This window comes from Triplophysa rosa, linkage group LG16, assembly GCF_024868665.1.
Source record: "Triplophysa rosa linkage group LG16, Trosa_1v2, whole genome shotgun sequence".
NCBI lineage: Eukaryota > Metazoa > Chordata > Actinopteri > Cypriniformes > Nemacheilidae > Triplophysa > Triplophysa rosa.
In genome coordinates, this window is record NC_079905.1 from 9,676,728 (window position 1) to 9,690,829 (window position 14,102).

The 14,102-nt window shown below is 41.1% G+C and overlaps 1 protein-coding gene across 2 annotated transcripts in view; it reads right to left on the minus strand.

The window, feature by feature from the left end:
- The window catches only part of gatad2b (GATA zinc finger domain containing 2B), a 36,933-nt gene continuing 22,831 nt past the window's right edge, over window positions 1-14,102 (minus strand). For both annotated transcript variants that reach the window (XM_057354672.1, XM_057354673.1), the window contains exons 2-11: window positions 9,608-9,967; window positions 9,266-9,395; window positions 9,046-9,177; window positions 6,869-6,997; window positions 6,235-6,405; window positions 5,788-6,145; window positions 4,869-5,071; window positions 4,631-4,741; window positions 4,295-4,493; window positions 1-4,175 (exon numbers count right to left, since the gene is read on the minus strand). In XM_057354672.1, the coding sequence (XP_057210655.1) occupies window positions 4,039-4,175; window positions 4,295-4,493; window positions 4,631-4,741; window positions 4,869-5,071; window positions 5,788-6,145; window positions 6,235-6,405; window positions 6,869-6,997; window positions 9,046-9,177; window positions 9,266-9,395; window positions 9,608-9,966 (1,929 nt within the window). In that variant the 5' untranslated portion in view covers window position 9,967 and the 3' untranslated portion in view covers window positions 1-4,038. The remainder of the gene's footprint in view (window positions 4,176-4,294; window positions 4,494-4,630; window positions 4,742-4,868; window positions 5,072-5,787; window positions 6,146-6,234; window positions 6,406-6,868; window positions 6,998-9,045; window positions 9,178-9,265; window positions 9,396-9,607; window positions 9,968-14,102) is intronic.

A 14,102-nucleotide genomic window follows, 5' to 3' on the forward strand; every position in this document is an offset into this window, starting at 1 on the left:
GAGATAAACTGTTCCATCCTTTATTAAACATAGCTTGCAAGTGATAAATATTACAAAGTTATTTCCTCCAAAATTAGCTTATTTTTTTCAGTCAATGCATAATTGTTGTTAATCAACCGGCAGTAATCAAACAGCATTTTTTCATCTCCATTTTAGACAGTTAAATATCAAGGATGTGCAAAAGGTCTGGATTAATGTTCTAAATAAAAATAAAAACTTGACAAAAAGCACTTCTTTTCCTTGACTAAAATCAATAATTGTTTAAGCCAATTTCCAATACTTCATTTTTTAAAACTGTACACATTAATCATAGTCTTTTTTTTTACAAACGGATTTCAACATATTGCCATTTGCTTCAAAATTCAAACTGGGTAAACTGCAGCTAAATTCTGTTTAAAAATATCTGTTCAGATGAAATTGAGAAAAACAAAAAGAAACAATGAGCCAAAACTCTCTCCCACTTCAACAAAAATGACCTGTACTTGCAACAAATAGAGAAGATATCATCCAAAAAAGAAAGCAGGAAAGAGAGAAAACGCAAAAATCACATGGCAGAGTGAAGTAAAGCCCAGCGCTAGAATTCCAGAAAAGCTGATTGTCCAGTCAGAGAATTATGGACAGCGAATCCATGACATAAAACTTAAAGTATATCTAATGTCACAAACCTTAGAATCAATACTTGCATGTGTGCAAATTTTCCATTGTTTTTTGTCTTATGATTTAAAGGCTGAAGGCAATAAGCATTGGAACAGTCAAAAACAAACAAAAACTTTTTTTTCATCGTATACAATGTATACAATCTTCCATGACAAAAACAATAGCATTGTGATTTTTCCCAAGAAAGAGAGCGAGAGAGAAACAGGGATACATTAAGGAAAGTTTGTACTGTAAGCATTAGAAAACACAAATTTACAAGATCCTCCCTGTAGGGTTTACTGCACCCAGTACTTTAGCTAAATGCAACATTATTATTGAGCGTTAGAGTGCTTTGATTTTACAGAATCGCTTTGGATTTGGTCAAGTGAGGGGTAATACTGTCAGATGTTTCATCCAGTCTATGTCCTGCAAGACCAACACTTTGCGCGGGACGTCTTACGAGAAAGGAACTCGCCGAACATTTACATAACTTCAATGTTTGAAATAAAAAAAGAGAGAGGTAACCAAAAAAGTTACATACGAGACTGTCCCATCATGTCCCAGTCCAGAGACTACAGAATGGATCAAACGCTCCACCAGAACAATGAACTTTTTTCTTCTGCAAATACTACATACTACAAAAACATACAGCCGGGGAGAAAATGCATCTAAAGAGCTCATTCAAAAACAAGAGAAGTATAATCCCATACATTTTGCACATTTGTTACACAATAATACACAGTGATCACAAAACGAAATGACAAGCTTCACAATATTCATGGCTTTTTGTTTGCTTTTCTACACAATATACAACCACTTTAATTTCATTTCATTATTTTTAATTCAAGGGAGAAAAAAGCATATGTACAATAAGTCATTATTACTTCTGACCTAGCAAATATCGTGTCATCATCTGTTCATACATTTTTTGATTACATTTGATTTTTTTCTCCTTTTTTCATTCTTTTATTTTTTTTAAGAAACAGCTGAAATGAAACAACCAAACAAAACAGAACTTAATCAAGGACTCAAAGGAAGTTTAACTTCAAAATCCAACTTTCTCGTAAATATGAACACAGGTATATGGATGCATCTAATATAGTCTACAAGAGAGAGCAGGAGAGAGAAATGAGTGTGTACTATAAACACCCGAATGTTCATTTTAAAAAGAAAAAAATACAGATCATAAAATGGGACTAAAAATAAAATCAGTCATTAAAACTGAACAGAATGACTCAAAGGGACCGGACTCATCATCATTACTAGGAAAAAATAAAATAATGTAAACATCATACCATCTAATATTGCACCTGCAAATTCAATCCAAGGTAGCTTTAAAATGATTTTGTTCAAAAGTTGCATCATTCTGCCACAATTCAGTGGCATTATACTGGACACCATAAAAAAATCGAACTGCAAGAATCAGTGATACACATGACTGCTGCGCATGGATTTCCATTATTTCATCACTTTTAGAAAACATTTCAAACTCGTATTATAGCTTCTTCAAAGCCATTAAGCGTGACCTGCATCACAGACCTCGAAGTCTGAATTCCAAAAAAGACCAAACATACCTAGGCTGAAAAAAAATGTGTTAAGTGCTAAACCTCTTGTCAATAATCAGACCCTAAACCTTCCGACTCTTCATCTTCCCTTTTAGATCAGCCGACCGGAAGTTACTGAAACACAAAGCACTCCCCCTCAGACATTGATAGTAATGTTAACTGAATTTGACCGACATAATCAGACTGTGACCGATCAGCCAATCAGAATGCAGAATCTTCCTGCATAAACCGGCTCGGTCACTAATACTGCATATTGACTAAACACTGCTTACACGGTCACCAAGGACACCGTTTAAAAGCTGACTGCCTCCAGTAACCCTATTTGAACTTAAAATGCATTCAAAAATGACAACAAGCAGGTCTCTTAAGAAAAGATACATAAAGGTCTTTCTCCAAACTCTCTCCGAGACATCAGATGGCATCCATATCTTGACATTCTGTGACTTGAAACATTCCTGTCCTTTTATCAACCATTTCTCAATTATTAAGAAGAAAAGTGCTCCTCCATATCGAGGCATCTCATGTGCATTGCTTCAACACGACGATTGATCCTTGTCAATGCCTTCCATTAAAACTCACTTGAACAATCTATGCATCAACCATGTTTCCAACAATTCCACCCATTTGCCATTTCAATGATTATCGTCTCCTGTGGCAAGTACCTTTCAGATACAAGACCATTTCAGGTGGAGACGCCGCCCAAAAAGAAATAAAGACAAGAAGATAATAACAAAATAAACAATTACACCCTAACAGAAACAAAAATCAAAAGGAGACATTGTTCATAGTGATGGAACGCTCAAGCTTCATTTTTTACTGCGCAGCGAAACGACATCGCCACAAAAGAAGCGACAACACTGCATTCTTTGAAAGTGAAGGTTTTGAGAGACATAGGAGATCCCGCTCTGTGGGCACGCACGTATGTGTTAAGCACTGTAATGGGTCTCCAATTTCAATTTCTCACTGTACATTCAAACAGCAGGGGACTCAGTACCAGGTCTCTCGGTTTTTTCTCCTTTCAATGGTGTCGCCCGTTCCAAATCTTTTTCTTTGTATGCCGTACATCATCTACCATCAGTCTCACAAGCCAGGTGTTCGCTTGTTGCTGTGTGGCCTTCGCAAGGTAGAACCATCATTGACTAGATCAGCACCAGTCTGCATCAGGATCAATCTGATCGATGTACACAAGTCGCCTCGGTTCTTCGTAGAAAAGGTTCTTGGTGGAGGACTTTGTAGTTTCAAGTGTGTAACGCTACAAAGGTTCGTCTTTCTCAAGTGAGAACGCTTCAATCATTCCAATACCAAAACTCAAGATACAGCGTGAGAGAGAACGCGTGTCATTTTACCGGGCGACTGAAGGAGGACGCTTCGAAATGAACGACGACAACGAAAAGGTTTATATTCGTAAGTGACCCTGCAATATGGCGTCCTTCCTCTGAAATGAAATGCAAAAGGGCAAAAACATAAGATGCAAAAATCCACTAAACCTACTAATAAGTGTAATAAGATTAACTGTAACAGAAGCAACAATAATACTAATAATAATAACTGTGATAATAAGAGTAGCAATAACAACAGCAATAATAAGTTGAGATAACAATAAAGAGCTTTGCTATAGTAGGAAACCGAAGTTTGAGATGCGCTGACAGTCTGGTGTTTATAGTCTGACTGATTGAGCTGTTCTTATGGGTTAGTCGGGTAGGCACACGAACAGGCACTGCATGCGATGAGGTGAAGGTGTGCGTGTGTGTATGTGTTGGGGGATAGGGAGCGTTCTGATGTAGAACGGAGGGGGTGGCGGGGCGTTCGAGGGAAGGAACTGCAGTCCCGTCAGGGCTCATTTCTGCCCGGAGATGGACTGGGATATGGAGCGTGGGGGGATCATGTCGAGCAGATACTCCCGTTGGCGGTCCGCTAGGCTGGATGCCTTGTGACCCCCGATGGCTCCCGGATTTAGATAGGCAATATTCAGACCTGTGACGGAGGGACAAGAAAAGGGGGCGGGACACACGAGGAAGGAAAGCAGATTAATTTGGCCAAGTAGTAAAATTGAAGTTAACGAAAATTTCAAACAAAGCGAAACCTTCTCTCACCAGGAATATTGTAGATCTGCCTGTGGCTGTCATGCTGACCCCGACTGCTGCCACTGCTGGTGCTTCCTCCACAGCGCTTGCTTGTCATACCCAGCAGGCCACTGGCCACAGAGAGCTGAGATGCCTGGGCGAAGTTAGAGAGGACACCTCGTGCCGAGCTGGACAGACTTCGCTGAAGAGAGGCCTGTGGCTGGGGAGTCTGATGGGAGAGATACATTTCATTACACCTCCTGATGTCAATAAACAGATTGTAAACAGAGTGACTACATCACAACCCCAAACCACTCTATGCGGTTCTGTTCATGTCTGTATGCAATAAGTGTGTAAAAGTGGCACCTGTCTGAGGGCATGGTGTCGGATCAAGGACTCCCCTTTGCTCACGCTAGGCACAGTCTGAGCTGAACTGGGAGACAAAGCAGCCTGCTGCTGCAACCTCTGTTCGATTTCCTGAAAAGAGTCAAAACAGAAACTGAGAAAAACTAGAACGTTACGTCATCCAAGTAGTTATAGTATTGTGAGACTACCCTTAAGAATATTTAGCTATACTAAATGTCTTTATTTAGATATGACTGACCTGTTCTTGCTGCAGAGCTTTAACAAACGCATTCTTCAGCCTGTTGGTGTGCTCGGCCTTCAGGGCCTTCTTCTGATTGGACGTCATGCACTGCTCGCAGAGGATGCGGCCACTTTTCTCCTGCTTCCAGTGTGGAGTGAAGTCAGTCCTGCACTGAGCACAGAAGAACGGCTCCACTTGTGGGAGTGAGCCTCGCATTTTACCTGAAGAATGCCATTAAGAAAGATGGTTTAATGACAAAATTAGCTGCAAAGTTGATCTTTCACACATTAGATGCACTGTGAACACAGCTATCGCACCACATTTTCACATTCAAATGCGAATCCCTTTAAAGGGATAGTTCACTCAAAAATGAAAATTCTGTCATCATTTAATCACCCTCTTGTCATTCCAAACCAGCATGACTTTCTTTTGCAGAACACAAAAGAAGATATTTTGAAGAATGTCAGTAACCAAACAACACTGGGGCCCCATTGACTTCCACTGTATGGACACAAAACAACGAAGACATTTCTTAAAATATATTTTTTGTGTTTAACAGAAGAATCAATCTCACACAGGCTTTGAACAACATGAGGGTGAATAAATGACAGATTTTTTATTTTTGGATGAACTGTCCCTTTAAAGACAAACTGATTCTACAGCAATGCACAGACAAAACTGAACATAAATTCTAGTAAAAAAAGCATCGCTTGCAAGTTTATAATTTTTGCACACTCAACATGAGAGCTGCTGTTTGGCTGTAATTTTATGCCTTGTTTTTTTAACCTTCATATAGTAGCAGCACCGGTATAAGACAACCCTGCTGAAATCTCAATTCCTTAGGCCAAATACCAAAAACCTACTGTAAACAATTGAAACTCCATTCAAACCATCCATTCAGTCACGTGTGAGTGTGCTTTCCTCCTCTGGCTCTTACCCTGACTATCAATGACGCTCTGAACCACCTCCTCCAACCCCACCATGTAGATGAACTCAGAGTTGGCAGCAGAGGGCAGGAAGTGCAGCAGGGGCGCGGGCGGTTTAGGTGGTGGTATCTCCAGAAGGGTCTTCTCCAGCTGCTTACGCAAGGCCAGTTTAGCGGCCGCTTGGCTGCTGGCCTGGTCGTTCATAGAAGCGACACTGGAGGCGCTGGATAAGGTGGACGGGCTGACGGCGCCCACCCCACTCACGCTCACCCCCACGCCAGCTGCTCCCGCTGCCTGCATGTGTGCCAGATTCATGTAGATAGCTGAGGAACCTGAACGCTGCGAGACCCCCACTTGCTGGCTGGCAGCCTGCATTACACAAAGCAAAGAGAAACATCCATTATCCATTTTTATTGGCCTAGACTGTATATTGTAGGAGATATTTGGTATGGTTTTACCTGCTGATAGCTCACTGTATTGCCCAAGCCACCTGTGGAGGAGCGGCCCATGCCAGGTTTGGAGGGCAATCTCTGACCCTGAAGCTGGGCAGGATTGGGTGCAATAACCCGCTGCGACATCATCATGGGGGGCAAAGATGCGTTGGCAGCAGACCTGATTACTGTGTGGCCCTACAAGGAAAAATAAATACAGCCAGGATTAATGTAAATGTGCAATGCACTGTATGGCCACTAGATGTCAGCAGACACTACAGTTCAGACTGTACTTTGTTGACAGCAAGGCTTTTGTTTGTACTCAACAGATGGACCGTAATTAAAAATGGTAACTGGTACCAATCTATACTGTTATGCTGAGCTTAAGGTGCTGCTCCCATGGCAACCACAGCAGGCCGAGACATGTTCTGTCTAATACATCCAACACAGAAGAGCGAAGATGCATTCATATGTAGGAAATGCCTTTTTAACAAATACTTAATATAATAATAATAATAGTAATAAATAAAATTTCCTATAGAATTGATGAGAATCAATGCATGTGAATAACACACTAATTGTATTCAGGTCACAAGCTACACACTAAAAAACACTTTGACATGGCATGCTTGTGTCAAAGCACAATAAATAAGTAAATCACCTGTGCATGGCGTAGGTTCTGAGGCTCAGATGAGTGCATGCCTGGCCGAACCGGTAGTTTGCCCAGCCCCTGAGAGCTGTGCATGGATGACGGCTGCACTGAAGATGGGGCATTCTGGACCACTGGGACCTAAGAGGGGGAACAACAGGTCAAAAAAGGTGTCAAGTCCATCTGTCAAAACCTGACGTGTACTATTTACAACTGGGTGAAATCTAACTTTGAGATGACCAGGTCACATTTTCACCATAAAAAAAAAAAAATTCACAGCAAAAAAACAAAACAACAAATTTTGCAATATTGAGAACCATCATTAGAAAGCTGTGAATGTGAATGTGAGTGAATGCAAAAATGGTGTAATTGTAGGAGTAATTTATCATTTAGATTTCTTGAACATTCCCCATCTGTCCTAGTTTGACAAACAGGTAATCCCACCCAAAACTCATTGAGGTTGGCAAAGCGCCTCCCCCAAATGTTCTGATTGGCAAACACAGGCAGGACTTAAAGGGACAGTCTACCCACAAAAAAATTCTGTCTTCATTTAATCACCCTCAAATTGTTTCAAATTTGTATAAATGTCTTTGTTCTGATGAAAGACATTTGAAAGATGTTTGGAAGAATGCTTGTAACCAAACAGTTCTTGGCCACCATTGACAACCATAGTAGGAAAAATGGCTTTATAAAATCCTTTGTTCTGTTGAACACAGAAGAAGATATTTTGAAGAATGTAGAAAAGTAAATAGTTCTGACTACCATTGTCATTTTTCCTACTCTGGTAGTCAATGGTGGCCAAGAACTGTTACAAGCATTCTTCCAAATATCTTTCTCTGCATTCATCAGAACCAAGAAATATAGACAGATTTGGAACAACTTGAGGGGGAGGAAATTAGGACAATTTTTATTTTTGGCTGAACTTTAAGGCCTGTTCACAAAGAATGACAATTAAAAAGTTAACAAATAACTATATCAGCAACCACACCAGCTGGCTTACAATGTTTGCACACTGTACTTCTACATTTCAAGTGCGTGGGCCCTTTAAATTCAAATAGATTTTGATTGGCTGTCAATGTTTTATTCAGCAAAAAACAGTGAATCCAACTATCTGTATGTATTTATATGATGTACTATGATGCCTTTCCAAAACACTTGATCTAAAAATATGTAATAAAACGATGATGACATTATCATAGTTATCACCAAAAAGTGATAACATGGGGAAGCCATAGTACATTTTAGGATTTATTTGTTAGTGTTTCACCCTCAAATCTAAGTCGAATCAGCAATTTTCATCCTCCAGTTGGAGTGCAAACAAACATCACACATGCTGAGTGGGTTGTAGCACTTCAACGTCAGACACGAGTGAGTGTTTATGGGCTGTTGCTGTATCTGGATAGATGCTGAGATGAGACCCAGAGACAAAACATCTCAACACCACAGTATACGGGCAAACATCACACAGAGCTGCTATACATATCCGTGAGGTTACGTCTGCTCATCTCACTCCGTTACCCTATTTCACCCCCGCTAGCAACTTATGTCCTTTCAAACAATAGAACGATTTACCTCAACAGTTTTTCCTGGCATTAATATAACACTCAGCTGGACAGAGGAGGTTATTTTGCTTGGTGCTAAAACAGTGAAGGTGAACGTGCTGTACAAAGAAACTGCAGTGTGGATGTGGCGTTGCAACTGAGCCAGATTTAGAGAAGAGACTGCACGACATATCCAAAACTGTAATTACTAAAGATGACTCACTCGTGGACCAGGATCATAAAATGAGTGGTTGCTTCAGCTTTTAGTTTTAGCGTGTTTTAGCAAAATATGTAAAAATAACCACAAGCCAACCAATGGGGTGATTTCCCTGAAACGTGTTATCACTGTTTGGGGCAGGACTATCTGTTTAACCAACCAATAGCAGATGGGGAAACCTGTGACATTAAAGATGTCAATCAAAAGGTCCCTATACATTGTAAAAACATGAAAAACAATGACCAGAAGTCTTCAGAAATTCTCCTATTGCGTTTTACTAAAGTCATGTCTAGTCAAGTCTGGATTTGATGGGGAAGAGGTAGATCAGTTCTGTATGAACTATTATATACAGAGCAAAAAGACGCCAGCCGAGTTGCTAAACCAGCTGGCACGGTATGTAGTAAAATAGGGTGAAAGAGCACGGTTCTGACCTTCTGCACCACATTCTCTTTCTGCATCTGGCTCTGTCTTAGTTTCTTGAGAAGCACCAGCTTGGCCTCTTCCAACCTGAGCTCTTCTCGGAGAGCTTTAATCATCTGCTGCCGTTCCTCGCCAGTCTTCCCCTGAAGAACATACACACATAATTACAAGACTGACTTGTGTTAAGACGTCGACGGCGAACTCAAGATCTGAACTCTGGGAAAGGTGTACCTTGAACATCTCCAGGTTGGCTTGATGCCGTTTTTCCTCCGGGTGTGGCGTGCTCCTGGGGCTGGACGCCTCGTTGTCTGATAAGATGATGACGTCTGGCGATGGAGTGCGTCTCTCTCGAACCACGTCACTGAAGATCACAAAGCACAAACATCAGCATCACATTTACATTTATGCATTTGGCAGACGCTTTTATCCAAAGCGACTTACGCTATACATTTTGATGTCGAGTATGTGCAATCCCTGGGATCGAACCCATGACTCTGGCATTGCTAGTGCCATGCTCTAACCACTGAGCTACAGGAAAGCATTAATCTATTGTTAAAAACATTTTCCTCTCACCTTCTTCTAGCACTCATGTCCACTGGTTCATCCACTATGTTTTCCTTCCCATTTTTACTCGGGCCACCGTGGCCACCCACTCTCAAGCTTCCATTCATTTTCTCCTCATAGGCCACAGCTCCCATCAGCCCCTGACTGCCTCCAGGGCCTTTGCCCTCCGCCATGGCCGCTGCCACCGCCGCCCCCTCTAAGGCAGCCAGATCCTTGCGTTTGAGCAGGGCAAGCATCTTCAGCCTCTCCATGGCCTCGTGACCCTCCATCTTCAGGCGCTTGGCAATGGCCTCGTCCCGCTCATCAGGCGCCTCCAGACCCCGCTTCAGCAGGTTCAGCCTCAACGCCTCCTCAGACATCCGCTCCATCCTGTAAAACAGAGACAAGATCACTTCGATTTATTTTATTTAAATATGCAGTTACGAATTACATTTAATACAGTAAACAGTCATTTAAAGTCATTTCCTCTGAAACGGGAAATTACAGCAGGACACATTGAGTGGAAAGTGCTCTTTTAAAATAGCCAATAGCAGGAGCAGAGAATAGAGTCAATAGATTGTAGACTAGAGAGGTCCTGAAGTGCACAATGATGTCAGAAATCGCAGATTGGTTTTTGTGGAAGTGAGAGACTGTTTTGGATCACACGAGTTTGTAGATATCATTAAGAATAGGCACATTATTTTAGTCATGATAAAATAAAATAAAAAAACTTTTCATTCAGAGGATGAGGACATTTCTGAGCTGAGAGAGAGAGAGAGAGAGAGATGACTCCTACAATGACGACTCCTCACACCCACAGACTTAACAGAGCCATTAGTCAGCCTTGTGCTGGGGCCGTGGACTACAGTCCTCAAGCAGTAAGTCCTCTCCTGCCTTAATTGATAAATTACATAATCATTACATACAACTCAGTGTAACATTCATGGTTTGACTAAGGAAATTTGCTTGGGGTGCCAGTAGAGAGGGGGTATCCCTCTCCCATTCAGCTGCAGAGAGTTCGCAACACCCCCACTCCTAATGTCACTAGCCGCCCATTAACTGACACCAAACACCCCATTTCCAAAGTCTGTACATTTCACACACTAAAATTTCCTAGGATCCAACCAGAATCAATTAACCTAACTACTGAAAGCTGCATTTTTAGACCTGGAACAATGCGTTGACACGTCAACCTATAAATAAATATCTGGCCAGATGCAACACAACATTGCAACACATTCGAAAAAGTATAATTTAATGTTATTTATAGTTTTGGTTCTAACCAGCACGCAGGTGATGTGTCTTAAGCTGCAATGGATTCTACATAAGAAATGTTTTGGCTAAAGAAAAAATGTTGCGGTGATGTGTCACGTCTGGTGTGAAGACCAAAACAAAAAAATGCCCTTTCTGATATATGATATACATATCTAATTGCAATATATCGTTGCGTCTGTCCAGGTAATCGATTATAGGCTGATGTGTCGACTTATTTGTGCCGATTGAATTACTTTGGATTAGGGCTGCACGATTGAAATATTAATTATTTGTAATAACTGAATGATTTTAATTTTAAAGAGCTGTTACGTATAATCAGTTTTAGGTCAATGCAAATAGCAAAGAGACTGGCGAGACAGAGTGAATGAGATGTTTTCTATTCCCCGAAAAAAATGTGAAACACGCATGTTGGTTATAGGACTTTCAGTTACATTTGAATGTAATTTAAATTTAATTACAAACTTTAAGCATGATCATATAACATGTTATGTATTGCATCATTGAGCAAGTCATCACATTTTTCTTCTATATTGCGCAGCTCTACTTTGAGTGATAAAATCTGTTCTCGATCCTCAAGACATGTAAACAACACGGTGATGCTGCATGTTTACTTCTGTAACATTATCAGTTACCTCATCCATTCACTCTTAAATTAGGGGACGCACAGTTTTCGGGGAAATGACGTGAGCCGTATTAAAACTCGTCACCAGGTATTGTCAGAGCATATGTGTTAACCACTGGGCCACCGCTCCAGTGTCAATTTTAATTTAGAAGCAAAGCAAGTGTGTTCTAGGAGACAGTGAGAGGAAAGTGTAGCGGAGCAGACTGATACAAAGCACCGTCTCATTCAAAGACGGTAAACCCCAAGAGACACTGCTCACCACACAAAGAACATGCGTCTCCTAAAACATTATTAAAGCTTATAACGTAATATTCAACATGCAACCTCAAATTTGAGAGGATAGGTAAATGTCCAACATTACGACCAAAACTGTACACATGCATGCGGACCATTATTGACATTAATTTACCGAAAAACCAGATGAGCCAATCCTTAATGCTGCATTCTCACAGTCAGCCAATAACTTCATCTCCCCTCCGGACAAAAGCACAACACAGGAGTCCCATAGCCAACGTACAACCCGAATGAGTCACCCTGTACATGTGTGTGTGCGTGCGCGTGCGTGCGCGTGCGTATAGCATGTGAAGCTCATGTGTGGACTGAAGAGGTCACACATGCTTAAATGAAAATCTGATTGTGTGTACACACAAGGGTCTGCTGAGCTTTGAGCATGTGTCACGTACAACAGATCTAAATGATCATGTGCGAGTTTGCTCGTCTTTATTAGTTAGGCACGCTTGGTCGGACCCTTCATGCCCAGAGGGCAGAGAAAGGCTCTCCCCCCTCCCACACACGCACGCACGCACGCACGCACGCACGCACGCACGCACGCACACACACACACACACACACAGGGAGTGTCTGGACAGTGAATGTGCGGACTCTATGCAGGCTATTGTTTGTGATTGAACCTCTGTATGTGTCTGATGCATTTGTGCATTTGTATTCCGCTCATAGCTCCAGTTTAAAGGTAGAACATTATCAGGTGCTGTCCAGTCCTCGTCTCCATAACACACACACACACAGACACACACACACACAGACACGGTCCTGCCGCTGCGCAGGTTCACTTTTGTTTCATAAATTCAAGCAAATCAAAATAATAACAGTTACCGTAGACGTAAGCGCAAATTTTTATAAATATCTGTAAGGATACTTTTCCCCTATTGATCTATTTTTGGATCTATCCATTTTCTGCCTATATATGCAAAGTGAATTGTAAAAACAGAAACAGCATTATTTTCATCAAATATTTTGATTATGTACATTAAGCTGCTCAGACGAACAGTTCTCCAAACACCCCCAGGACGTCACTGCGACACCCCTCTCCCAATCTGGAACCTCTGTATCCATCAGGGATCTCGCATCAGGACCTTTGAACTAAACTTCTGACCTCTCATAGTGTTTATAACGTGGATGTATAGCCAGGGCCCAAAATGTCAACATTTTTGCAAGTGAAATAGCATTATTTGTATTAAAAAACTTCTTTGAGCTCATGAAAATGAAATATTTCAGCTAATGATACGGAAATCATTTCATTTTTCTTTCCCTGTGCAATTGAGACAAACAGCGCAGAGGTGCATCACTCGGGGGGCGCACATAAAAAAAACAATTCAGATTTTGCTCCAAAAATGTACAATTTAATGGCTTTAGTTTGTACTAATTGTCACATGTGATACTTGTGAAACAAGCAGATATCTTAGAAAAGCAGATGTTTCTGTTAAGGGCAGTTTGTATATATTTGATATGAAATCGCTTTCATCAGTGAAAGTCAACTTAATATATAATATAAAAAACACTACAGGTTATTAAAAAAACCAGATTTTACGTTCATTTATTGCTTGATGTTTCTCTATACTATATACAGTATCCAAAATGAACACTTGCCAAGTCATCACATTTTACAGCCTTTATGAGCTTAATCCGAAGCAGACAAAATAAACGCTGAATCCCTCAATTTTCAAAGAAAGAACATTCTGAACGTTCATGGTTCATCTCGGACACCTCTGTGCTCCCCTCACCGTTTGAGGTCATGCAGAATTCAAACAGTTGCCATAGGAGGCCTTGGCTTTGATTTTAGTCTATCTTCAAGCAAGGGATTTTGTGTTTAATGTGATGCACCGGACAGCAGCTGGGATCAAAGGTGTGTGGACACACGTATCAGTCAGGAGAAAAGCAGCGTGGTACCACCCTACTGCACTATAGACCACATAGTTGATGGCAGCGGTACGAACAGAGAAATAGGGAAAAATAGAGAGATTGTCTCACGAACCACCTGACAGGAGATACTCTCGTTGATGTGAACATGACAGCATTTCAAGAGTCCTGACACAAACATTGTTTTTTTCGAATGTGAAGCGTTTTAAGCTCTAATTAATATTAGTTCCAGCTTCTGAAAAGCTGAACCCTTTTCGTCCTTTCCTCTGGAAGATGTGACTAATCACGATCGGTACTGTATATGGTGGTTTGCCGTGGCTCAGCAAGGTCACAATGGCTTGGCTCTTAATGGATATTAAGAGAAAAGGCTTTTCAAGTATATATGTGTGTGTGTGTGTGTGTGTGTGTGTGTGTGTGTGCGTGCGTGAGAGAGAGAGAGAAAGCTTGTGGTTGAGATAACAGTATTGACAA